At 33.5% G+C, this 27621-nt stretch overlaps 2 protein-coding genes, 1 long non-coding RNA gene and 1 pseudogene across 5 annotated transcripts; 2 read left to right on the top strand and 2 right to left on the bottom strand.

Moving 5' to 3' along the window:
* Positions 1-6826: 6826 nt before the first annotated feature.
* On the bottom strand, positions 6827-9485 carry LOC11433246 (serpin-ZX-like; annotated as a pseudogene).
* A 3546-nt stretch (positions 9486-13031) lies between these two features.
* On the top strand, positions 13032-18261 carry LOC11433679 (phosphoenolpyruvate carboxykinase (ATP) 1). Its single transcript, XM_003603636.4, has 12 exons — positions 13032-13396; positions 13485-13666; positions 13759-13912; positions 14010-14094; positions 15709-15809; positions 15930-16228; positions 16316-16489; positions 16577-16642; positions 16964-17142; positions 17272-17441; positions 17523-17691; positions 17780-18261. Exons 1-12 carry the CDS (start codon positions 13074-13076, stop codon positions 17921-17923), a joined length of 2046 nt encoding a protein of 681 aa, XP_003603684.2. The 5' UTR covers positions 13032-13073; the 3' UTR covers positions 17924-18261.
* Positions 18262-19362: 1101 nt separating this feature from the next.
* Positions 19363-23225, bottom strand: LOC11426822 (ubiquitin-fold modifier-conjugating enzyme 1). Of its 3 annotated transcripts, none has more exons than XM_024778515.2 (4): positions 23066-23225; positions 22344-22722; positions 22196-22257; positions 19363-19773 (listed from the first exon to the last, which is right to left on the bottom strand). In XM_024778515.2, the coding sequence occupies exons 2-4, from the start codon at positions 22674-22676 to the stop codon at positions 19644-19646; spliced, it is 525 nt and encodes a 174-aa protein (XP_024634283.1). In that variant the 5' UTR covers positions 22677-22722; positions 23066-23225; the 3' UTR covers positions 19363-19643. The 3 variants fall into 3 exon arrangements, with proteins under 3 accessions (XP_024634283.1, XP_003603682.1, XP_024634284.1); XM_003603634.4 differs by having other exon boundaries at positions 22344-22712; XM_024778516.2 differs by having other exon boundaries at positions 22344-22696; positions 23066-23211.
* A 1519-nt stretch (positions 23226-24744) lies between these two features.
* Positions 24745-25798, top strand: LOC112420426 (uncharacterized). The gene is made up of 2 exons (XR_003010485.1): positions 24745-25029; positions 25121-25798. It is a non-coding gene; the product is annotated as an uncharacterized lncRNA (long non-coding RNA).
* The last annotated feature ends 1823 nt before the right edge of the window (positions 25799-27621 follow it).

The raw sequence follows: 27621 nt of genomic DNA, 5'->3' as shown, positions 1-27621 counted from the left end.
TACTTGGTAGGGGTGGACATCGGACGGTTAGGGTCGGAATTTGGGCTCGAAATCGGAAACCGAGTCTTCCGACGGGTGAGAAACTTCCACCCATTTCCGTCCATTTGTTATCCCCGGTTAGATCTGTTTCGGTTTACTCGGTTTGTCGGATTTTTGGACGAGTTCATTCGGTTGTTCATGTTCCAGTTAAAAAAAAAAACAGAATAGCAAGGAAGAAGAATCGATGGAACAAAAATACTAATACATACAAACAGAAACCCACAAATTCATTACAAAATGCTCACAATACATACATACTAACATAAACCCACAAAAGTTACAACCCTGTGAAACTTCCAGATCTAGAACCCCAATACAAATCAAAGAAAGAATGAAAGAAATGATATCAGGTTGGGAATGAAGAGCATGAGAGAAACATCAATCATTCCAAATCAGTGTCTTCCTTCCATTTTCGTTTTCGATGAAATCTTCCAAATCAATAAAATTTTGAGCTGTTCTTGTTGTTCCTGAAGAGAAAAATTAATTAATAGAGAGGTCGCCGGAGCAAAAAGAGTTTTTAAACGCCGGAGATCGGAGAAAACTAGGAAGAGATGACATGTTTGTGAGCGGCGGCTGCTACGGTTGTTGATGGTTACAGAGAATTTGTGGTGAGAACTGAAATATTTACATAAACACAGTACGACACCGTTTGATACAGATTTAATTATTAGAATTTTATATATAGTAAAATAATTATATAATAAATATATATTGGGTCGGTCGGATACGGGCTTTGCTAGGTTCGGATCACCCACCTGCAGCCGACTGAACCAAACCAGTGAAGACCAGGTCTGCTTACCCGCTTGAACCGAGTTATCCGTTTGAACCGACCTGTCTACCCGCAGGCATATCGTTCCGGGCGGATTGGGTCGGACGGCCCAATTTTGTCCAGCGCTACTACTTGGCATATCGTTCATGGTGAAAAAGTGTTACCAAACAGAGCTTTTTTTGTCAAACGAGCTTATAAGTTATAAGCTAAGAGCGATAAACTCTTTTTTAGGTATTACCAAACAGACCCTAAGTAAATTCATGGAGTCTACGTAAACTTCTTACTTTTTGTTTAGATTAACATGATATTGGTACGAAGTTTTTTCCCCTTATCAATAACTAATTTTTGTCAGAAAATATGTCGAACACGCAAGATGAGTTCTTTTTTGGTCAACAAATAAGATGAGTTCAACCTCCCAACCGATTTTTTCATACGCATAAGTAAGAAATCAATCTCTGACTAACATGATTGATGAGTTTAAATCTCTTATCATTTGAATTAATTGAATGTTGGTCGTAATCTTCCTACTTTATCTAATATAAAAGCAACGTAATTTCATTAAAACAACAATAGTTCAACATTTAATTTCTATAATAAAGTATAAATATTTATTATAAAATAATATTGACCAAAATTTTATATTTTATTGGTTTAATAATTATACAAATAATCCCTATTTATAGGGATCATTTGAATATTAATCCTTGTAAAATCAAAGGGTTAAATATGTTTTTGGTCCCTATAAATATGTCAACTTTTCGTTTTAATCCCTCTAAAATATTTCTTCAGCTTTTGGTATCTAAAATTTTTTTCATCTCCACTTTTGGTCCCTCCTTTAAAGTAAACTCATATGTATAATTCATATTTTTGAATAAAATTATGTAGAAAAATTCATAATATTATGAGAATCTCTCCTTAAAAAAATTAGAATTTTTTAATAAAACATGAATTTAATATGAATTTTTCTATCTTTTACGATTAAAAAATCATATTTAATTTGTGTTTTGTTAAACAATTCTAATTTATTTTGGGAATATTTTTTACAATATTCTACACATTTATGCACAATTTCATTAAAATATACAAAAAGTCATGATTGAAAATTTATTTGGTATATTTATAGGGACCAAAAACATATTTAACCCAAAATTAAATCCTTTCAATTTGATATATCACTAAATTAGAGTCACTTCAGCAAAAAAAAGTCAACAGAAGGACAGAATTAAAAATGAAAATGCAGGGTTAAATAGAAAGGATTTAATTTTACAAGGATTGAAATTCAAGTGACCCTTAATTACAGTAATTAAGCATATTTTACTACAATCATATATATATATATATATATATATATATATATATATATATATATATATATATATATATATATTAGACCGCTTAATATCAAAGTGAGATATTTCGTCAAAAAAAAGAAAATCAAAGTGAGATATCAAACAATATTGACTTTTTGTAAAAAAAAAAAAAAAAAGTATTGACCAAACATTTATATTTTATCGTCAAATCAATGATGAATTGTAAACTACTAATAAATTTATGTCAGTTTACTTCAACTTGAAGCTCTGAGACTTTTCAATACCGAAAATTCCATAACCTATGGACCACTCAATGTGAATTCTTATTGTAATCAATTCACAAAATTGATCATTTTATTACAAAAGAGAGTTTACATGTTAGTTAATTAACTCATTTTTTAATCTAGAATCGTAAGCTCATGAGAGATTGAGAATTAACTTGAGGGTTTGATCACTTTTAGCTTGAGTATCAAATTAATATCAAGATCCCTTGGCAGATGCACCTCCTGAACGAGGTTTGTTTGATGATGTGTGACATAAGCAAGTTCCGTTAAAGATATCTTTATTTGTTTTGAGACTTCTTCGTAATCGGCTTCCAACTAAAGACAACTTAGTTCGGCGACAAATCCTCCATATTTGATGATAATGTGTGTGTGGGAGGATGCAGCTTTGTGGAGACCGCGGACCACCTTCTCTTTAGCTGCGACATCTTTGGCGGTGTGTGGTTCATGGTCTTGCAGTGGCTGGGCTTACATTTTGTCGCTCCCTGTGGGAGTCGCGATCATTTACTTCAGTTCGGCCACTTGACTGGGTTACCGCGTTGTTCTCATTCGTTCCTACGAATAATTTGGTTGGCTTATGTCTGGGTTATTTGAAAGGAACGAGATATTTGAGTTTTTCATCAGAAGGTTGCAGACCCTCAAAGCATAGCAGACCGTGTTAAACTGCTATCTTTCATGTGGCGAAAGGCTAACATGCTCACTTTTGTTTTTAGTTATCATGACTAGTGGATGCACCATTTGTCTTGTATTACGATGTAATCTTCTTATTATTTCGTTTTCTTTATTACGACGGTGTGCACTGTGGATGCACCGATGACTTGACATTGTTTTGTATTTTTTGTGATTCTCTTTGGACGTCATGCGCGAGATGAATAGTGGTTATTATTATATTTCATTTTGGTTTGTTCAAAAAAAAATATCAAGATCCCTTAGCTAATTTATAATTGTCACATTTGTGCTAATTTTTTCAGAAGGGTGCGAAGAGAATATAATTTTCCACTAAGATGAGAATAAACTAACCCGATCCAAATTTTACAAGGCAATCCTGAGTCGGACGTGTACAAAAAAATAATAATCCTTGTAAAGTTGTTTGTTGTCGGATATTGCCTTAGAACTCAACTCCAATATTATATTAATGTTAACCCTTCAATTTTCAATAAAATGGCTGTAATCCCAAGTTCGACTTCAGTTGTGAAGTAAGTATAATCTAATAAATAATCTTCTCCAATACGCAACACATATTATTTTTTTAATCAAGAAAAGTCTAATTTATTTGAAAATATTTTTTTAAATTGTTTTAATCGATTTATTTAATATATATTAGGGCAATGAAGATGATTTAAAAAAAATGTTTTTGTTTATTTCAAAAGAACATGTTTTTGTTTGTCAAGTTTTAAAAAAATGTTTTAATATACATATTTAATATATATTTTTAATCTGTAAAATAATTTTTAATCTAATCTAAATATAACATTTATTTATAATTTATAAAATGTGACATCAAGACAAAGATTGAAAATCGTTTAGTCATTTTTATCCATTTATACTGTTTGTTGAAATCGATAATGGAGTGAGTGAAGTATGGAGAAGCAATTTATATAGTTCTCTTCATATCTATTTTTAAAAAGCCATCGATGTGGGACTTATCCCATTTATTTGTTTGAAAAATTTACATCAAGTCCACAGCCAATATGCTCAATGTGGGACTACTATCACTATGTACTCTATGGAGTATTCAACAACACAGGTTTTCTCCCATGCTTCATTGCCTCAACAGCCGACCACTGCACACCTCCCTCTTCCTTGAACAGCAATAAACTCTCCGAATTCGTTGTCGTTGCTGAAACCTTGCTGATTACAATTATGCTTGTTAGTTTTTCCAATTCATTTATTATCCTTTTTTTTAAATAACATTTATTATCCCTTCTTTACCTTTGTTTTCAATCTGGTATATAATGTCTACTGTATTTTAATTCTATTCTTTTACTTTTGAAATTTAGCAAATTTTAAGACATGATAATTTGGTTGTGTTGGATTAGATACCATACCACTATGTTTAGTAGATTGTCCTTTATATTCCAAAGTTGCTATGTTGTCTGAGATACCATTGTCATTTACTTATAGGAGTGAGTATAACTTATTGAATCCATATATAATACTCAATATTTGCAATACATATACAAGGCTACAAAAATAGTTTAATGCCTACAATAAGTAAGTGGTATAACTAACATAACGCAAAACCAAAAGAGCTCCCACATTATTACTGAAATTTTCTCCCCTAATTTCCTTTTTTTTTTCTTCATCGTTGCTCTAAGTTCTTTTTTGTTACTTTTCTCTATTTTAAAATTAAAATGTCTAGTTTTCTCTTAAAACTTTAAAATCTGTTGGCAGCAATTTGTTTTGATTGCATGTGCTGCTTCAAAATTTGGTGGTTTCAATTTAATAATATAATAGGCTGATTACATCATTGGTTGATAAAGTGACTTCTACAAATAATGTACCAAAATAGTGATTCATTTTTCTGATTTTCAGGTTAATTGTGCTTTGCAGGAAGATGAAAGCCTAAGGAGAAGCTGTTAGGTTGCTTGGAAAATGATTTTGACGGTTTGTTTAAGGAACTTGTGTGTGATCCTTGTTAGTGTTGTATAACAATTTATGTAGGGCAGGTCACTTAAGATGCCTACAACTTGAATCCTTCGAGAGAATTTCAGATAAAGGATGGTGTGAAGTTGCAAAGAAGTTTCCACTATTAGAGGAGGTTGACATTTCACATGGCTTCCAATCTGAGAAATCTCTTGAAGTTGTTGGCCAAAGTTGCGCTGTTTTGAAACCGCTATCACTTTACGGGATGTCATTTAATGGCCTCAAGTGGGATGATGCTGTGTTTGCTATTGCAGACACAATGCCTGGCTGGTCTACACTATCTTGATATTCACAGAAACCCGTTAAGTGAAGTTGGGTTGCCTGTCGTTTTTTTATGGATGTCCTCTCCTTGAATCTCTTGACATTGAAGGATGTAATAATTTGTATACCAGTGAAATCTTGTGGAAAATGTTGAATGGTCAAATCAACATAACTGAAGAAACTTGGATGTTAATGTTGTTCTAAAGGATTTTTGAGGAAGACACTGGACAGCTTGGTCTTTTATTTTTATGTAACGCAAATGGAATGTAAATGTACTTAAATTTCCCAAGAACAAACCTTGTAAGCATGCTTCATTTTGATCTGGTTTATTGGTATGCTTTATTAATCATGTAATTTATCTTTTATATTTGTTTGCTTAAAATTCTGAAATTAGTTTTAATTTCACTTCTCTTTGAAAAGACTAATGAAAACAAGTGCGCTTTCCTCGGTCCTCACTGGTGTGGTTCGTCTATATTCTCCTCTTTAAATCAAAAGAGGAAAATTAATGAAAGTTTGAGATAATTTCATTTTGCTATTAAGTTCTTGCATGGAATTTCAGGTTTCCATTGGATCACATCCATTCAAATTTTGTAAGACATTCTTTACACAAAGGCCCTACTTTTTCCCCTTCTATTTGGTTGTTTCTTAATAAATTTCAACACAAATCAATGTATGTTTATAACTTAGAACTCTTACATAGGTCAGTTAGCATTGTCATGACTCATGAGTTGCCAACTTGCCATTTAGAAGTAAGAGTGAAGTCTAACTAGAAGCACATGTTAGGACTGTTGCAGCCAACTGACTACTGAGCTATAACTCATATAGTTATTTGGTTTAACCAATAATCTAATATTCTTTTCATTTTATAATATTTTCCTTAACATCGATTGCAAAAGGTATGATTATGCGACATGAGCTGATATATTGTATTGAAAAAGGTATGATCATGAGTTGATATATGTTCTGTTTTTCTTTTTACCGATTCGGGGAAGTTCTTTGCAGCTAGTAATTTTTGTCATGAAAATAATGGATCTGTTTTTCTATTTGCAACCAATGACAGTGCTATTATCTATATTGTACACTCTATCAAGTTAGTAATTTGTATGTAGTCTCTAATATGGACCTAAAGTAACATTTCCCGTTGACCAAATATGTCCGTGTCAAAATTTGGATATTCGTAAAATATTAAATTCAAAGTATACTTGTGCATATATTGTGTTAATTTGCTGAATATCTTAGTTCTCTACTTCACCTGTCATCACATTAACTAAAAGCATATACTGCTTATGCAGGTCCTGCTTCTATACTCAGGTTCATGTACAGAAATATGCTTAGACTGATTAAATGATTTAGACACTACTAAAAGGTTAATATATCACTAAACATCATGTAGGGTGATTAGTGCAACATATACACATTATACATACTTGTACTAAACGGTTAATAACAAGAGTTCAATAAAATTTAGGTTCTTGATTATGAATTATGATTGTGATATCATATATTAGACACTAGTGTTTGAACATATTCAATATAAAAGACGAAAATTAAGATTTCAAAAATTGCTATATGTGTAGCTCGGGCAACGCTAGGAGTCTACACCAGTTTCTATTAGAAAGTAGGTTTCCTATTTATCTATTAGCAATCACTAAGATCACCCGGTAAGTGGGTTGAGCACCTGTCCAACAAAGATGATTGTTCCAGTCAAATCTTCTCTAATCAGAAATAAGAAAGGGTGGTCAGCTACAAAGTCTAGTTGAGATGGAAAGCTAAAGCCCTTGGATAATATTGCAGCAGTGGCTGCGGCAGCTTCAACACCTTCTTCATTTACTTCAATGAAAGATTTGTGAAATATGTTACTTACAGAAAGTATCTTACCCATAAGAGAAGAGTCCACCATTTTTGTAAAACCTCCAGGTGAGAAAGGTAAAACCACTCCTAGCTTCTTTAGCATACGAGTAGCTTCAAGCTCAAATGAAATATTGAATTTCGGAATTTTAAAGTTACCTAGTTCCTTTTGAGAAAGACAAAGGCTCCGGTGTAGGAACTCAGATGTAGAGGACACTTTTTCAACTAAAGCTGACAACCCATCTTTTGCATTTGGAAGAAAAAAATACATAGAGAATTGGCGCTTATCTTCACCTTTCTTATAAGGAAGATGAAGAACTTTAAAATCATCATAAACTTCAATAAACTGCTTCTTATTGCTGGTCATGAAGGGAACCTTGACTGAGCTACCATTTAGAAGGTGAAAATCATAATCTTTAGTTTTCGAAATGTTGTGAATTTGATGAGAAAACACACCAATAACAAACATAACAAACTTGATGTGTGGAGCAAGGGATAGTCAAGCAACCAAAACAAAGTGTTTGGAACAATTATAAACACAAGCCAAAAGTAGAAAACAGCGAGAGAAAAGAAGAGAAGAGAGAACACAAGAGAATTTGTTGACCCAGTTCGGTCCAAATTGACCTAGTATGGGGGAGAGAGCAGCCATCCGTTTCACTATATGATGAGTAACGTTACAAAAGAGACGTCAATGAGTTACAAGAAAAGTCTCCCGCCTAATTCTACCTAAAGCCCCAATCTCTTCTCGTAACCAAGAGACTCAATCCTAATAGTGTTTCCCAAGGTGAATCAACCCTCAAACCCTAGTGTTTGTTCTAAAGAGACAAACTCTATACAAACCCTAGTTTTGTTGTTGCCTTTCTAAACCTTTGTTTCAGCACCCTCTATCTCCAGGTTTACTCTGATTCAAGGTCTATATTTATAGTAAAAGTATAAATCATAAATTTGGAACGAATACCACACTGAAGATACGTTTTTCTTTCTCCTTCAATGAAAGAATATTTACATCAAAAATATAATATTCCCTTTCAAAATATATTTGCATCAAATCATTCTTCATACGGTACAAAAATATATTTATTGTCCATAAATATATTTTCAGCACAAAATATATTTGAAACAAATCTTTTATATTTTTAGCAACAATATTCTTCATCCATCAAATTTTGAGTCATACTACAACACGAAACATCAAACTTCTCATTCCATGCTCCTCTAAAGTACAACGCATTAGCAAAGATGAGGCTAGTTAAGCTATCAACTGATCCTGGAGGAATAAGTTCTTTAATAAGGCCATTTGTCTCTTTTTCAACCCATATGTTCACTTCCTTACGCACTTCTGGAGCCTAAAAAACCATATCAAATTTAAAAATCAATTATGCAAATAGATCAGATGATTTCAATAAGGAGAGGGAAGTATCCTTCGTCAATTGTTTTCATAGAAGTTGATACGCAGCTCTAAAATAATTTTAGTCGCCTAATGCTAAAGGATCAAGAAAGTTTATTTCTCTTTTAACTCTATAAAATTTTGAATAACAGAGTTTGTCACAAACATTGAATTGCTTTGATCAATTTAGAATTGGTAATTTACCAGAATCATAAAGTTGTACTATCAGAGATTTAGAATATAAAACAATGGTTTTTTCTAGATTACCTTTGAAGAATGGTAGGTAATTTACCCACAAAGGTTATGTATGCTCAAGTGTAAAATCATAATTGCTCAAAAGGCTAATGAAATAAAAACTAATTGTTTATGATGGTATATCTTTTAGTTAATTAACATGAAATAAAAGCAGTGCATAGATTGTAGGGAAAAGAATAAGATATACAATATATATACCTTGAACATGAAATCAACGGAAGCCAAAGTGGCCTTATAGTCAGACGACATGATTTGTTTGAAGGAAGGTTGAAGAGAAAGGGTTTTTTCTATCCATACACCATCGACGAAGGAGAGGTGAGGTCCACCGGCAGAAGCAGCGTCGGAGAGCACAATAGAGAAACAAGCTGTGAGGCGAGGTAGTTGAGATGATCAGTTGATTTGGATCGTAGGAAGTCGAGAAGTTGCTGCGGTGTGGGACAATCAGAATGCTGAGCACAACTTGCAGAGACAATGGCGAAAAGACGATGTTGTTTTCTGATTGTTTTGAGAACAAATGTTTGGCGATTCTGAGGGAAACTCGTGTTTGGTTGGTCATGGAGAGACATTGTTCTTACGATATTTTTTTTTTCTTTTTCTTCTTCTCTTTGACTAAAACACAATGACCTGTTGTTTATGCGACTAAAACACAGACTATTGTATGCAATGAAACAGTGCAACCCTCCCGTGCTTTAAATAGAGGTCGCATAAAAACCCTAAATAAGAGAAGATTCATTCTTCTTCTCCAAGAAATAGAGGAGCCTTAGGAGTTAAGACTTGATTTTATAATATTGTTACAATCTTTTGTTCTATATACAAAATAAATCTTGCGTTATAATAGGGTTTTTTCAAATCAAACATTGATTTTTCTTAAAAATAAACAAATTTATAATTTTATATTCATGTGGTTTAAAAAATTAAATCAATAAGAGGTTAGTTTAGTAAAAGAAAAAAGAGTGATGATAGGTAAACACACACAGGTGGCATACCATCTTATACACACAAAAATAATATTAAATATTCATACAAAGTGCCAGCTCAAAAAAAAAAAGTAAAAAGAAAAGTTTCAATCTCATTCCCAATTCTATCCCATCCTCCCTTTCTCTTTTCTAAGTCTGTTTCATTCCCTCTCTTGCTGCCTTCTCTATACGTCTCTTCCGATGACCGTCCACCGTACCGGCGGCGATAACACCATTGACTGTCAATTATTCTCCTCCTACCACCACTGTCCTCTACCTCCATCACAGACGTCTTTCTCTCTCTCGTCCACCCCTGCCCAGATCTGAAAAATGGACGGAGGGAAATAATGAGAGAGTGACGTGGATCTGTGTTCAGAGAGAAGAGTCAAAATCTACCTAGTTAGCACCATGATTCCCACTCCAATAGCTTGAATCATCACTTCTATAAACTCAAATCCTTTCACTCGCCATGATTGTTTCAAAATTATGCACAAAATTATCTATTAAAAGCCATTACCCCAATTTACAAAAGGGAAAACGAAAAATGAACTGTTAAAAGTCATATCCAATTGATTCATCTTATGTTAATTATTTATGTAAACCCATTAATTATTAATTAATTACTCAACATAAGAGGGAAAACAAAAAATGAACAACATTTTAAAAAAAAAACATTTGAACATGGAGGATTAGTGTTGGAAGTGAGTGAAGAATTTGTGAGAATAAATTAAATTCTAAAGCCAATACGCGATTCTCGGCTTGTGAGGGTGAAAAAAAAAGGGCTACTGAAATCCCAATTTCAGCCCTTGTTTTTTGACAAATTTACAAAACTGCCATCCACATGGGCAAGTGTGTATAAGAGTGGTATAGAAAAGGATGTCTACCAAACATAACCCAAGAAAAAACCTATAAACCATATGAAAAGGTCCTTTAAGACAATGAAAACAAAATTAATATAAAATCTTGTATTTTTTTAAATTGTAACAATCTAGTAACAATTATATATGTGGCTTTCAAATTGTAACAAATCATACTTATCTTTTTTTAATAATTATATTTGTGGCTTTTAAATTGTAAGTTTGTAACAAATCATACTTATCTTTTATTAATGGCACCAACCATCTAGTAAATATAATATAAAATCTTGTCTTTTTTTTTTCTTTCTTTTTTTAAAAAAATATTGTCTTTTTCAATGTCACAAATAATCTAACATTCTTATAAACAAATTTATTTAAGGGTATAATTGGAATAATGAAAAATCCAACCCAAAATCCCGTATCTCTTGGGCCTGTTTATCACATTCTTTTCAAATTGTAATAACTCACTATTGTTTTTTTAAATAACACCAATAATATAACAAATATAATATAAATTTTTTTTTTCTTGAATTATACCAATAACATTATATTCTTATAAACAATTTGTTTAAGAGCATAACTGTTGGCGTTCCTAACAATCGATGGTGCTTCAAAAACACAAGGAGAAACCACAAATGTTGGCATTCCTAACATTTTTTAAGGCTCATTCTGTCTTTGTTGCCCTCGCTTTTTTGGTGTTGATTGATCCATGTTGCCAATGCTCTTTTCAAATCTTAGGCACATACGCCAAACATAAACTTGATATGGAGAATTGAATTTTGCAATGGTGGAAGTTGGTTTATCCTACATGACATTCCAAATTTGTTGCCGAACTAGATATTTAGTCGAGGTATCAACTAATAGTAATCAGCTATGATTCTCTTTCTCAAAGCAATTACGTTGAGGAAAGAACTTTGTCCCTTAGTTATGGGTTCTATACAGGCCCGACCTTGAGGGTGTGCAAGGTGCTCAACCAGGCGGGGCCTCCAAATTCTATGGGCCTCTAACAAAAAATTAAATCTAATACCCACCCCCCACTTAAATAAAAAATATATATGTTATATCCTTTTCTTTCTTTAGTCCACGTTTGAGTTTTTTCTAGACTCTAGTTCTCTTTTTTGTACATAAATCAGATCCTATCAAACCACCCCTAATTTGTATAATCACTTAATCAGTCAATTTGAAAAGCTATTTCATTGAAAGAATCACAACAATCATTTTTTTTCTTCACATAAACCATTCGTTTTACCCTTTTCCACAACATAGAAGTGACAAATCCAAACGACACAGTTGGTTAAATTTCACCTCTTTCACTTAATTTTTTTTAATTCCTTTCATGTTTAGAAGTTCTTCTCATTCTGATTTTTTTTTAATGAAATTTAGCTACACAAAAAAATTACGTTATATTTTAATAGGAGCCTATTTTAAAAAGAGAGTCGAGCCTACTATTTCACAGGGACGGCCATGGTTCTATATAACTACTCCTTTGGAGCGTTTAGTACAATTGTTTTCAGTATTTTTTTGCTGCTGAACTAAAAAATGCATGTAAATAAAGATCAAGGCAGAAAAGTTAAAGAGATAAAAATGTGTAAATAGCTTGTATTTGATCGATTGTGTGTTGAATAATTTGTACAAGATGAGTATTTATAGACAAAACTATTTCTATTGGCCCGAATGATATGACATAGAGTGTTTAGTCTTGCTCGACTATTCGTCTGGACAATGCGTTAGCTTTCTTTCGTTGAGGGGGTGTGTGGTGCCCCACGTTTGTCTAACAACTTCTCATTTGACAGTGTGATCCATTGACAAAGTACAATTTACACAACCTCCTAAAAGCATGCTTCCTAGTGTAATCTTCTCGTTTCGACTCAACTTATTTTCAGTTCGTGGATAGCAATGAGTGAAGCCAGCGACCCCATTGATGTTCGAAGGGATCCTAAACCTTGGGGTATTGGGCCAAAGATGCGTGATCAATGCGGAACCTTAATATGATATTGATTGGGCATGTGAATTAGGGCCATAATACTTTATAGTCTAATGTGTAAAATATTTGAATCGAATGGTTGAACTCAGCTGCTTAATAAATTTTATGTGTGCAGTTTGATTTTAAAAAATGAATACTAAATTCAATCCAAGAATTATTAAAAAGTATCGACGTCCAAATATATCGAATAATATTTGATTGGTTTTTGATTTTTTTTATAAGTATTTTTTAATTTGATCGATTTGGATAATAAAACCCTTAAATTTCTACCCCCTCCACACAAAATCAAGGGTGGATGATTCTTATGAATTAAGTCACGTAGACGATGACTGTGGTAAAAGAAAAATAGAATCTGAACAATGGTAATATCTTAACCAGGGTAAACATGAAGCTAACGTGTACCACAACTCATAATATATAAAAGGGAGGTAATGATCGTTGCAATTGCATTGTATTTTTGTCAACTCTTAGCAAAACTCAATGGCAGACAAGGAGACAACAAAAGAGAAGAATGGATCAGATTTCAGAAATGGAACAACTATTGACAACGTTGTTGGGCGTCGTGGGCTACCCATGATCCAAACCCACAAGAAAGTTATGGATTCTTCAGAGATATGTCACGACGACAGCAGCCCATCGGTGAAAGCCCAAACAATTCACGAACTTCATTCTCTACAGAAGAAGAAGAACAACAAGTCAACTCCTAACACTCCTATCAGATCATCAACAACAACACAATCTCCCTTTGCCTCTATTTCTGAAGAGGAACGCCAAAAACAAAAACAACAACTTCAATCCATCAGGTACCTACATATTATTATTATATTAATGATCGATGCTATATATGAATTGAATTAATACTAATTTTGTGTTTAATTAATAATGGATCAGTGAATCGTTGGCGTCGTTGACAAGGGAGACAGGACCTAAGGTGGTGAAAGGAGACCCAGCCAGCAAAGGGAGTAGTTCACACGTGGATCATCACCAGCATAGTCCTCTTATTTCAACAGCATTTGATGTTAGTGATAGTGCACTCAAATTCACACATGTCCTATACAATCTTTCCCCTGCCGGTATTATATTATATACTCGACTTCATAATCTCTGATCATTGCATGTAATATTTTTTGGTTTAATTTGTATATACTTACTTCTTCAATTATAGAGCTGTATGAACAAGCGATAAAGTACGAAAAGGGTTCATTCATAACAGCAACGGGTGCGTTAGCCACTCTTTCAGGAGCAAAGACAGGACGTTCTCCACGTGACAAACGGGTTGTTAAGGATCAGACAACCCAACATGATCTTTGGTGGGGAAAGTGAGTGTCCTAAAAAAACATTACAATTAATATTATTATCTTAAAATTATTATATGCCTGTTGTTGTGTATATATGTTATAATGTTGACGAATCCAGGGGTTCACCGAATATTGAAATGGACGAGCATACTTTCTTAGTCAACAGAGAAAGAGCAGTTGATTACTTGAACTCCCTTGAAAAGGTAAGAAATTATACATTATTTTCAAGTAAGGGAACGGGATCCATGCCTTAAATCTTGGGATCTTTTTTTCTTTCTTAAATGTACTTATCTTATAACGCTGATCACGGGAACATGATGGATGATTCTATGCGTGATTAAGATCTTCTTCTTCTCCAACAATAATAATAAAGTGGACTTTATGGATCAACGTGTCCTTTGGTAATCAGATAGCTTGAGATAAGAAGAAAGTATATATCTACCAATGCATGGGCGTTCGAGAGTGACAGACATGTCTTCATATTTCAATATATATCCACATCCATTATCATTTTTTAATGGATAGATAGCGATTCCGATCCATCCATAAGTTTTTTAATTTTATAATTTCAGAAAGAAAAAAAAAACATAGATTATTTTATTTAATTATTATAGTTAGATAATATTTAAAATATTATAGTTTAAATTATATTTTATTAAAAATATTGAATAATATAAGAGTGGCTATAGTAGTAGTACAATGGGGGTCGATTTTTCTTTTTGGAGAAGTAGCCCATCAAAATTAACATCGACGAGAATGAAAATTTTGAGAGTAGCACACTTCAAAGTCTCAAATTAAATTAATCGGGTAGATTTCTAAGATGTGATCCATTGATTTTTTTATTTTTTTTTTACTCCGTTATATTTAAAAAATAAGTAGAAGGACTACAATTCAGTTCATCAATATTTAATTTACAAAGGCGATGGATTAGATGGATGAATGATGAATTATTAGACTCAATTGCACCCTTTGTACTTCTAAGACTCTATTTGGGAGTTTGGAGGGGATGGGAAGGGAGAGTTTGAAGAAAGAAAAAAAGGAAGAAAGAAGTGGAAAGAATTGAGAGTTTTTCAGAGGGAAAGGGCTTTGAAGAGATTAGTTTTCTTCATAATACAAAATCTCTCTAATTTAGAAGACAAAAATATTGTATTGGAGGATGGTTTTAGAGGGTTTGGGTAAATTTTCCAAATCCAATATATATCGTTATAATACTTGCAAAATTAAAAGTACATTAATCCTAAATATTCTTTTATCATTCACTAGAAAAACACACTCTCAATTTTTTTTAAAAGATTTCTCTATTTTTTCTCTGATCTCATCCCTCTAGAACCCTCACATCTCTTCCCCTCCAAACTCTTAAACAAGACCTTAGAGTTTTGTTGGGTGTGAGTATCTTTTGTAGGTAAAATTAATTTACTTTAAAATAGTTTTGTTGATACCGTATGTTGGAAAGTCCCGCGACAAATAAGTAATAGAGTGAAAGTTGCCAAAGATTGCACTTCGTTTGGACAAAACATTAAAGTAGAAAGTGAAGGGCCACAACATGTGAGAATCCACCTAGAGAGGCTTTTTTTTCCTACATTTAGCTAAAATACCAGAGAAGGAATGAGTTGCACTTTGAGAGTCCAATGTTTTATTTTATATTTTATTTAGTGATATATTTATGTCATTTCATCATACACTATTTTTCCTTCAAAAAAAAAATCATACACTATTTTATTTTCTCATGTCTTACACAATCAAACAAAAGGAGAGAAAACAATGAGTATCAATGACTAGTTTCCCTGTTTCTGACCTTGTAGTTGATCTGAATTCAGGTTTATGTGAATGATCAATTTCTGAATTGGGATCCAGAACACAGAATCAAAGTCCGAATAGTATCTGCAAGAGCTTATCATTCTCTATTTATGCATAATATGTGAGTACTAATGGAATCACCTATCTTTTTCACACAAATATTTTAAGCCGTACCAATTAATTCTTTGCAACCTTAAAAACTAGATTTAGCATGCACAATTATACGACAATTTTTTTACAGGTGCATCCGACCAACACCTGAAGAGCTAGAGGAATTTGGTACCCCAGATTTCACTATATACAATGCAGGACAGTTCCCTTGTAATCGTTTTACTCATTACATGACTTCATCAACTAGCATAGACATGAATCTTACAAGAAAGGAAATGGTCATCCTTGGCACACAATATGCTGGAGAAATGAAGAAAGGTCTCTTTAGTTTAATGCACTACCTCATGCCGAAGCGCAATATTCTCTCCCTACATTCTGGATGTAATATGGGCAAAAATGGCGATGTTGCGCTCTTTTTTGGATTATCAGGTGAAGTTTGATAACTACCTTTTATCAATTGATGTTTGCGTGTAGTATTGAGTTTCTATTAATCTGGTTAATTTTGTGATCTCTTAGGTACTGGAAAGACTACTCTTTCTACCGATCATAACCGGTATTTGATTGGAGATGATGAGCATTGCTGGAGTGAAAATGGGGTGTCAAATATTGAAGGAGGTTGCTATGCTAAGTGTGTTGATCTTTCAAAGGATAAGGAACCAGATATCTGGAATGCCATCAAATTTGGGACAGGTAACAAACAATCTTCAATTAAATTTGACGAAATCTATGGTGTCATCCCACCTGACAAACAATTATTTGGCTTGCATGTATTTGCAGTGCTCGAAAATGTTGTTTTTGATGAGCATACGCGAGATGTAGATTTCTCAGACAAATCTGTAACCGGTAAGTATAATGACATAAATGTGTTCAAGCATGATAAAGGATTTAAAAATGCAAAACTGAATCATATAGGAAGTGATATATTTTAGATGGATTCCTACTAATGCTTTGCAAAATAACACATATTAGCTATGAATATGGTCGGCATAAAACTTAATGCGATAAAATTGCTAAAAGTATTGATTAACGCTGGCATGATTACAATGAATTGGAAAATTATGAAATAACTACAGATTGAAATCATTGGTTATATTACTGACTATTATATCATTCAAGAATCAGGGATTAAGGCTTACTAATAGTTTGGAGCTTTTGATCTTGCAGAGAATACTCGTGCAGCGTATCCTATAGAGTACATACCTAATGCTAGGATACCATGTGTTGCTCCCCATGCAAAGAATGTCATCCTTCTAGCTTGTGATGCATTTGGGGTACTCCCCCCAGTAAGCAAGCTGAGCTTGGCCCAAACAATGTACCATTTTATCAGTGGCTATACGGCATTGGTATTTGTGATTCCTTTCATTTCTTTTTATGCCTTCTTATCATTGGCATCCTATAGTTGTTGAGAGGGTATGTAAGATGCTATACTGCATCACAAGTTTTTATAGTTAAATTTTTTTCTTATGGCATAGGTTGCTGGGACAGAAGATGGTATAAAAGAGCCACAAGCTACATTTTCTGCTTGTTTCGGTGCAGCATTTATAATGATGCATCCTACCAAATATGCTACGATGCTGGCTGAGAAGATGCAGAAGCATGGAGCTACTGGATGGCTTGTCAATACTGGCTGGTCAGGGGGAAGGTGTGAACTCTAACAATGCAACTGCATATATGGTAGTTTTTTCCTCACTAAAACTAATTTTTCTTCCCTGTAATTTGGCAGTTATGGATCAGGCAATCGGATCAAGTTAGCGTACACGAGGAAAATCATTGATGCCATTCATTCTGGCTGTCTCTTGAATGCGAAATACATTAAAACTGAAGTGTTTGGGCTTGAGATCCCAACAGCAATAGATGGAGTCCCATCTGAAATCTTGGACCCCATAAACACGGTTAGTTAATACTTAATATTCAGTATATAAGTTTTATACAACTATATCACAATCTTGAAGGTATGAACTGTACTTGCATGAACTGCAGTGGTTTGAAAAGAAGGCCTACCAAGATACACTTCTGAAATTAGCTGGTCTATTCAAGAACAATTTTGATGGATTTGTGAGCTACAAGATAGGGAAAGATCAAAAGTTAACTGAAGAGATTGTCTCTGCTGGTCCTATATTCTGATTGGAGCACTTAAGCTGGAAGTGCTTCTAAGCAAAACAAAAGATACAGGGTTGGAGATTTATCCTTTTAGAAGCATCTCACTAATCACTTTCACTCTAAAGTCTTCACTGTTTTTGGTAGGCTTGAGCTTGACTATAAGTCTATCAGTTTATTTTATTATTGTTTATGCTTTCGTCCATCAATGTGTAAATTTGTTTTTGTTCGCATGTATTATGATTGAGGTTCCCCCTCTTTAAACAAGGGTCCTTCATTTTGCGTTCCTGGGAATATTTCATCCTCTTCAAAAAGGATTATTCGTATAAGAATGTTTATCCCGCATAGCGGCAGTTTTTACTTGACCTCATGTAAACTATAGTATGAATCAAGGCAAACTTCAAATTACAATAAAGCATAAAAAAAAATTAAAAAAAAAAAAAAAAAAAAAAACACAGGACAAAAAGCTATTATATGTCAATTCAGGAAAAACATACTAAATGTAGTGTAGCTTAAAGAAATAGGTAATCAACTTTTTGCTTTCACTAGACAAATTAAAAAAAGTTTATCAATTCAGTGTTCTATTTAAATTGCCTTTTTTGGGCAGGGGGTGTAAAGTACATAAACAGAAACTTCTTGGGAGTAAAGGAGACCAACTTAAAAAACTCATAATTGATGAACCAATTCTATTAAAACAAAACACGCTTGCAAGTGGAGAAGAACAACTCCTAGTAAAAACCCAGTGGGATACTATACTTGATGAATGTAATAGAAGCAATAGCCTCATTCATCTTCAAAATCATTTATCACAGGGGACCCCAGAAAGCGGTATGAAGGGCGCCAATAAGCTGTGTGGTAGAGAGTATCAGAAAATGAGACTGAAATTATCATTTGACAACAAAAACAAAAAAAAAAAAGAGCACAAGAAGCTTGAAAATGCTTTCATCAAATCTTTGAACAAAGATTTGCAGTTATACAAACTAGAGTAGAAGATGGGAAGACAGATAAGAGAACACGAGAGAAGTAAGACTCAGTCAAAACACATGCACAGACACACACATATAACAAGGTAAAGACGGCCAATCTCAGGTTGTAACCTATATTCCTGTTTCTTCAGATACCTCTCTAACTTCATTGCCATAATAAATCGTGGTTATCAAAAAAATCAGTAAATACAAAATAGTAAAAATAAAAAATTGCTTAATGATGCAAGGCCAAAAACCATATCGATAGTTTTGGTAGGCAGTATAACCATACATTTTCTCAAAAAAATAAAAAAAATAAAAAGAAGCGTGCAAGAAGAGCACCCCAGGTGAAAAAATTGGAAAGTAAAGTCAAATTTGGACCATGTTGACCCAAACTTCAGTTGCTTTAAAATTGCCAACATGTCTATAGTCTAAACAATTATCATCACTTTCAGTTCAGGCAAAGTTTCAATCATACTTAGACATACCCGCATTATATTATCAAAATACCAAAAGATGAACCTTTTTCAGTCAAACACTTCATTGAAAATCAAGTTCAGATAAAAATCACTGGTAATTCACTATCCATGTTGTATGCAATATATAATAATTTGTCGGTGCTTTTACGGATCTCAAGACTTCAACGTCTGCAGCTAAATGTGTGTAGTTACATGAAAGATCCCGTAAAAACGCAGTCAAACAGCTCATTTATTTCCCTTTGACAGATTTGATAACTATAAAGCCTGATTCTACTTTTACAGCTTTAATCAGACATTGATTAACTAAGATTCAGCTGATGTGGTTGCATCGTCTTTGTGCTTGATCATACCAGAATCCACAAGAATGGGAACCTCCGCTGCAAGCCACGGGGCAAGACCCAAGCAAAGTGCATGTGCTATACCAAATCTAGGGCTGTAAAAGAAAGCCAAGGATACAAAAAATTTAGACTGATTTATACGCTATCAAAAGTTTAATATCACTAAACAATAAACATCATGTAGAGAAATTAGAGCAACATATACACACTATACATAGAGATTTGTCATAACACTGCTGCAATAACTAGAGTGCAAATAAAACTTAGGTCAGTGAGATTCTTGATTATGAATTATGATTGTGAGATCATATATTAGACTCTACATGTTTGGGTACAAAGCTGTCTCTTTCATATTTTAAGGAAGCTCCATTCCATCACAACTATAGCCACTAAAAATATAATTTACACTCATCATATTCAATGCTATTGTTATGATCGAGAAAGTGACAGGTTTAGTGAGAATTATGGATTGCCTCAACAATTCCCAAATGGATGGAAAGTTGGCATTGGACTATATTGTGTTGGTTTCATCTGCGTCTATGGATTCATAAAGTGAGTAATTTAGTTCTCTCTTGTTTTTTTCTCCAGGTTTCAAACTCCCTTAAGATGTCAAGACCCCTTTGAGTTTATGTGTACAATTCTCAAGCTCACAGGGTTTGTGGTTTCCGCACCCATGCTTTTTAGGAATATTTGTAGCAAAAAGGTATCATATCTCAGTGTTCATGTCCCTGTATATACGCCTCAAAAAAATGGCATCATAGAACACAAAAGTTGCCGTTTATGTATGCCTCTGGCTCTCCCCAATTCAGGGTTGAAGCTCTGTCCACAAGTGTCTTTGTCATCAATGCCCAGTCTACGCGTGATTTTTTCGGGCTATAGTATCAATCATAAAGGCTTCTTGTGTTAGGATACCACTTCTCATCGCTTACGTATCTCTAGGGATTTTTTTCTTTTATCAATAACACTTGTTTCCCATGTTCTAAACCTTCCTCTGATGGTTACGTTACTCTTGTTGATTTTTCTCATGATCCTCCTTCCCTAGAACGGTTTAAATCAGGTCAAATTTACGTTGATACACAATTTTAGTTTGTCCTTGACCCTGCACTAGCACTCTTGCTGTGACCCTCACATGGGCGTCTCCCCCGCCTGATATGCATGAATTTGGGCACATATTCCTTCCAGAAAATTTCACTTGGGACATTGTTCCTCAGCATCCAATTGTTAAACTCATTAGGGGAAAATGAGTCTATTTAATGAAGTTTAATTCTGATAGTACTTTCAATAGTCACACTGGGTAACTAAACAGAAGTTTGGTGGGATTGTGACAAGCCGTCTGCACCCATTGCACAAATGACTAGTATTAGGACCATTCCAGCTATAGCTGCTTGTCAAGGTAGTTCACTTACTCAAATATTGGATGTGAAAATTCATATTACCATCAAGGGATCGTGTTGTAAGATGGTGAGTATAATCAAGTTTTGATCCTTTACTCTTAGGAATTTGAGACATTGAGGGATCAATTAAGTTTTGATTCTTTAGTCGTCAACCATGATGGGACTTAAATACCAAAATTCTCGGTAGTTAGAATTCAGCAAAACAGTAAGAGGTGTTGTAAAATCTTCCATACCCATCACAAAGTTAACATCATTTGATCACCTAAAATTATTTCATTCAATTCAGCAAAACAGTAAGAGGTGTTGTAAAATCTTTCATACCCATCGCAAAGTTAACATCATTTGATTACCTAAAATTATTTCATTCAATTCAAACCAATCTCATACTAAGAACATGATTATATTTCCACTTGGGCCTGTTTGGATTGACTTATTTGAGCTTATCTATTAGCATAAACACTTGTGAGGCTATTTGGAAGAGCTTCTAAAAACCAATGTTGTTAAATAGCGGCACTATAGCGTTATTGGCTGCATAGCAGAATTTGAACAAATTGGTATTTCCCGCAATCTGCTATTGACAACACTGATGGAAACAACTTATTTTATTTATGACATGTTCATAAGCTTACGAAAGCAGCTTCAATTTATTTTATCTTTTGTTATAAAATAACTTATCATACGTGTTTATACCATAAACACTTATCCTAAGTGATTAATTAAGTTATTTATCCAAACATTGTCTTGTTCAAAGACTAACCAAGAGCATGTTTCGATAAACAGCTTATTTCCAGTTTATAGTATAAGTGCTTATGTATAAGCTTTGCATAAGATATTTTTATAGCAAAAGATAAAATAGCATTAAATTGTTTTTCTATTATATGCTATAAGTTTTTTTTCTAAGCTATATTTTATAACTTATGATAGTGAGATGAAAAAAGCCTATGAAAATTGTCATAATCTGTTTTCAGAAATTCTCTCAAATAGTATCACAAAACTTATGCCAGTAAATAAGGTCAAATAAGTCAATCCAAACTTTCCCCAAATCCTAATACGAAACAATGTCACAATAATCCCTAAGAATCTAACTATAACATAACAATGCTTTAAGGAGTAGAAAAAGTACCAATTTTTGGCCCAGAGAGGCTTGAAATGAACAGTCAAGCATATCTTTCCACCCCTATACATCTGAAAATAAAACAAATGAAAAACGATATTAATTAATTGATAATGAAAAAATGAAGATAAAATTGAAATTGAAAAGAGAAAATGACCTTTTGAGTCTTGCCATCCAATTGAGGGAGTTCAAGCTCGGGTGCAGTGGAAGGATAAGTGACGGGAATATCGAATTGAAGATCAAATTCATACTTGAGAAGATTATAGACATACCAACATTTACCGGTCCAACGAGTACCTTCAGGATTAGAGGCAGAGATACGAAACCAATCGTTGTCGTTGGATTTGTTCATCTGAGTGTAAGCAATAAGAGACTTGTACTCTTCCTTCAGCCTGGTCGTCCATGCCGCTCCGTCTCGGGGACCTGCCTTTGTTGTTAGCAATGGGATCTGTGTTAGCGTCGACTTCGTGTTTGGGTCCCAGCCTTCCATCTCTCTCTTCTCTTCTTCAGCTTTCAACACACGAACCTAGTTATGCCTAAAGATCACTCACTCAGAATAACAACATTTTTTTTAACAAATCAATATAATTTGATATACTTTAAGAATTAATGAGATAAATAATATAATTTTTAATTCCACCATCACAGCACGGTCAATTTGTTAAAATCAGTCACAGCCTAAAAAGCACCAATTATGAAACCCTAACCCCCAAACCAAAATTGGAGAAAATTGAAATATTTATTTGCTTGCAGAAATCACAGAACAGATTCAAAGGCATGATTATTATCAACTAGAATCGAAAAGGAAGAATAATATCTTGAAAATTGAAGATTCAACCACGGTGAAGAATGAGGGGCAAAAGGAATAAAAAGACAAACCTGCAATGCGATACGGGGACGAGGCTGGTTGATAGATAGAATAGATGAGTGAAAATCGGCAGCCTTGTGTAATAAAATTGGACCCTTCAAGTGTACAAGTCTCACTTCCTTCAAAAGAAAAAAGAAAGAAAATAAAAAAAGTACAGTTACATACGTCAACCTTTTCTTTCTGTCTTTCTTATAACACTAATTTTTCGAATGAAACTCGTATCTATTTTTTGTGTTAGAAATAAAGTGTTATGATAATTTTATTGGGAATAAAAAAAATTAGGGATGTCTTTACCAAAAAAAAAAGTTTATTTTTTAAGGAAATTAAAAAAAATTACAAGAAGAAATAAAAAGTTATTTGTTAACTTTTATTTTTTTAAAATCATATTAAAATTTACATTTTATTAACGAAAATTTAGAAAAATTAAATTTTATTATAATTGTAAATCATAAAAAAATAATATTTTTATTCTTCAAAAAAACAACTTAGCTAACAATTATTTTAAAGATAAGTGTATTGTTACATTCATATTTTTTAGTGTAAAATAAAAAAAAAAATCTAATGTAATAACCAAAATTTGTCATGAAACTCAGATAGATCGGTTTGAGTTTTCTTAACTAGTTTGTTCACAGGTCATAACTTCACAAATAAAATTGTCGAAATAATTAAGTTAGACATCGTAATTTGGGTGACATCCCACTAACTAGGGAGTTATTGCACAACACCTCCGAAATTAGCGTAATAGAGGTTCATACATCATAATAATTAACACATTCAATCAATTAAACACGTTTATTTCATACTTTTTTTTATCATGTTACTTTCGTGTATTTATTTATGCATTTTTTAGTGTAGCTTAGACTAAAAAACAATCATATCTAATCATCTACCGGAGAAGTTAAAGAATCCACATCTATGAACGGAGTTTCTCTCTTCATCATGTTACCTTCGTGTATTTATTTATGCATTTTTTAGTGTAGCTTAAACTAAAAACCAATCATATTTAATCCTCTATCGGAGAAGTTAAGGAATCCACATCTATGAACAAAGTTTCTCTCTTAACGTTAATTATTTAAAATAAAGGGAGTCACGACTGAAAAAACTCATTCGACATTGGCTAATTTTAGCTTCTCAACCGTCTTTATTCTCTCTTAACGTTGATTATTTAAAGCAAAGGGAGTCACAACTGAAAAAACTCATTCGACATTGGCTAATTTTAGCTTCTCAACCGTCTTTAACAAAAAAATGATGTCAATTTAGTGTCTTGCATTTTCCAAAACAACGAAGACATATGAATCGAAGGAGCTGAAGAAAAAACAATCTATTTTACTAAGGAGATAGATGAAGAAAATAGTACACTCGACGAAATAGTTCATAACAATGATGCTTTGACTCAAATTGGAATAGTCTATTTTGATGACCAAAAAAATGAAGAAAACGAAGACTTGTCGAAGGAAGGAGTTGAAGATGAAATAAAAAGTTTGATGAGCAAAATGAAGTAAACTCTCAAATAAATACGAAGGGGGTTTTCCTCCGTCATACAAACTAGTTAATACCTCGTCATTGATTTTTTTTAGCTTCATCTCTCTCTCTACCCTATCCAACCACCGCCTCAGCGTCCTTCTTCAAATCTCCTCCAACATCCAAACTGCTTTCAGCCAAGATGTAGATCCGGCCTCAGGTGGTGCTTGCGTCGCTTCTCGACGACACCACCTTTCCTTCCTGTCGAATCCAAACTTTCCTTTTTCAACCCTCGCCGCCGGAGATGAGTGGTTTGTTGTGTGCTTCGTCTCCAGTGATCTATTGCTCCATATCCTCTTGGTTCGTCGCCGTTCTTGTTCGTTGTCGTATGCAAGTTGGTGTTCTTGAGTTGTTGGTTGGGGTTTCGAAGACAAGGTCGAACTGATCTGTTTCGCCGGTTGTTTGGGGTCGAGGTCGTAGCTGGTGCCACGCTGTTCTTCATGTCATTTTTCGGGTGGCTTTTTGTTTGCGACGGCGGTTTGTGCTTTCTGTTTTGTTTGTGTGTTGTGATATTTGTTTGTTTGATGTTTTCGTTTTGTATACAGGAAGATGAAGTTGGTGGTGGTTTGATCCGGATGGTTTTATGATAATCTTAAATCTTGATTATCTTGATTTAGGATCTGGTTACAAAAAGTTCTATTTATCTGTGTGGATTTGATTCGACGGGTATTGCTCGAAAGAGTTAGGTGCGTCGTCGCTCCGTGTTGACGGTAGTAGTCGTTAACCGTACCTATAGAACCGTTTCATCCGTCATCAGTTGTGCTGTTGGTGGACAGTGTCCGTTGCTTGCTCATTGATCTGAACTTCGATTGGATTGATTTGGCCCGAAAGGGCGCTTTGGCTTGCTGAAGTTTTTTAGGGAGCTGTTGGACCTTGGGTCGTTTATGTGTTGGCAGACGATTCATACGCCTACCTTGATACTCTAAACATTCATGCTGCATTTTTTTTCCAGTTTGGTTTCGTATCCACATGTGGGTTCGTTGGGCTGGCTGTAGTAGTGTTGTTTTAAGCTGTTTTTATTTACCACACTTGTACTGATTTGTTGTATCATCTGTTAGGGTTTGAGTCTGTGGTTATTGGGTCAGGTTCATGCCCCCCAACTTGTACTTCCTTTTTATTTTTAATTCAATTTCTACTTTGACTAAAAAAAGATACGAAGGGGGTAAAGATTTTGGACTGAATTTTTATAATTTCAATTACACGCCCTTAAACAATTTTTTCTATATTAATGTTGTATTGTTGTTGGTATTAAAAATGATAAGAATTTTTACTGTATTTGTTAAATTATTGTTGTTGGTAAAAAAGATAAACATGTTCTTTTTTTTTTTTTTTTTTTTACAATTTAAAAGTCACAAATATAGTTGAGGAGTAATATTTTGACTCCAAGGGTGCGTTTGGTTTGCAAAACGGTAAGTACTGGATATAACAGTACAAGACATAACAGCACAACACAAGGCAGAACAGCACATGACAAATTTTTATGGCATTGAATAATTTTTTGTTTTATACGATTTTTGGGGGACGAAATGTTATTTTGGTATTAAAAACAACTTGTACGTGGGACAAAAAGTTGTGTTGTGGTTTGGTGAGGGACAAAAATATCAGTTTTTGTCCTGTCCTTTGCCTCCAGTTTGTCATGTACCTGAAACAGTTTTACAAATTAAACACTGGACAACTGGAGTTGTTCTGTCCTATCCTTCATTTTCTAGCAAATCAAACGCACCCTTCTATGTATATAGGATTGAATAATAATAATTGTTAGGGTGAGGTTTAATTGTTTTCTCAACTTGAACACACCTAACGCAACAAAATGCTTATTGCTGCAAAACCACAAAATCATCATCATAATCATAGTTCTGACTCTTCTCCATTCCTTGATTTGAAATCAATTTTTTCCATCGCAAATTATAATAGTCTTTCGAGTGTCTCAATTTATTGTATCAAAAAGGAGTTTCTTAATTTTTTTTATTCTATATAAGTGGTTTGTCAAACTTTGATTACTCCCAAAAAGAATTTATTTCTTTAATTTTCGTTTAGATTATAAGTATCAATTGAAGAGGTGAGATGCTCGTGGATAATTATTGTAGGCAATGAAATTCACAATTCGAATGATTCATGCGATATACAGTGAAAAATAGCTGAAAAATTGTTTTGTGATAAAAAAGCCGAAATAGTCCAAGAATTGCAAATGGAAGGGATAATTTTTGCCTGTGAAGAGGTTCACGCATGCAAAGGAGGTGAATGAAAAAAAACATCAATCAATTAAAAGTCATTAATTGCTTGGTTGTTCTGTGGTGATGAGTGTTCAACCAAAATATACATAAAAATTAAAGTCTATCATATCAATTATTATTAATCAATCTAAAATATTAGTTGATATTACAATCAAAGGTCAAAATTTGAAGTAAGTCTATATAGACTTACTCTGGAGTCAAAATATCCACACTCTTTATAATTTTAATCAAAATCAAAATTTCATATAACATATTGTTCATAATTTACATGTGTTAGCGCAACGTGTCCGTCTTTTCGCTAGTGGATTATAAAGTGGATAAACTACATCAATGTGTGTTTTTTGCATCCAATTTACCACAATAGATAAGGTTAAATTTGGATGGAAGGTTCGGTTCAGATGAAAGCTAGAAATTAAATGTGTTTTAGGCAACAACTTGTTAGTTGTGGAGGAATGGAACGATACATGGTGGTGCTTTTGTTATTCCAATCAAGCCTTGGTTAGAGGTAAGTTGGAGAGTGTAAACATTTTTTTTTGTTGACAAAAACAAAGGATATTCATTCATTCAAATTGATAGAATGCATCAGAGACAATAACATGATCAATATCGCTAAAAACGTATAGGATGGATATGCGAACAAACTCACAACACCCAAGTTAATAGCATACAACGGCAAAATGCCTACAAATAATATGATGAAATCTAAATCACCAGAATACCCATGCTTCTGGATCTGCAACGTTGACGTCCAAATCATTGATTGAATTTGCGATTGTCTGAAGCTGATCTTTCAATACGAACCAAACGAACAC

Source organism: Medicago truncatula, chromosome 3 (assembly GCF_003473485.1).
Source record: "Medicago truncatula cultivar Jemalong A17 chromosome 3, MtrunA17r5.0-ANR, whole genome shotgun sequence".
NCBI lineage: Eukaryota > Viridiplantae > Streptophyta > Magnoliopsida > Fabales > Fabaceae > Medicago > Medicago truncatula.
The sequence above is the reverse complement of the archived record's forward strand: the minus strand, read 5'-3'. Positions and strand labels throughout refer to the sequence as shown.

Coding starts and splice junctions, on each gene's coding strand:
- LOC11433679 (XM_003603636.4), top strand. CDS start 13,074: ATGGCAGACAAGGAGACAACAAAAGAGAAGAATGGATCAGATTTCAGA. Junction 13,913..14,009: donor CATGATCTTTGGTGGGGAAA/GTGAGTGTCCTA, acceptor TGACGAATCCAG/GGGTTCACCGAATATTGAAA. Junction 16,643..16,963: donor CTCAGACAAATCTGTAACCG/GTAAGTATAATG, acceptor TTGATCTTGCAG/AGAATACTCGTGCAGCGTAT.
- LOC11426822 (XM_024778515.2), bottom strand. CDS start 22,676: ATGGAAGGCTGGGACCCAAACACGAAGTCGACGCTAACACAGATCCCA. Junction 22,258..22,343: donor TGGATGGCAAGACTCAAAAG/GTCATTTTCTCT, acceptor TTTTATTTTCAG/ATGTATAGGGGTGGAAAGAT. Junction 19,774..22,195: donor CCTCTCTGGGCCAAAAATTG/GTACTTTTTCTA, acceptor TTTCTTTTACAG/CCCTAGATTTGGTATAGCAC.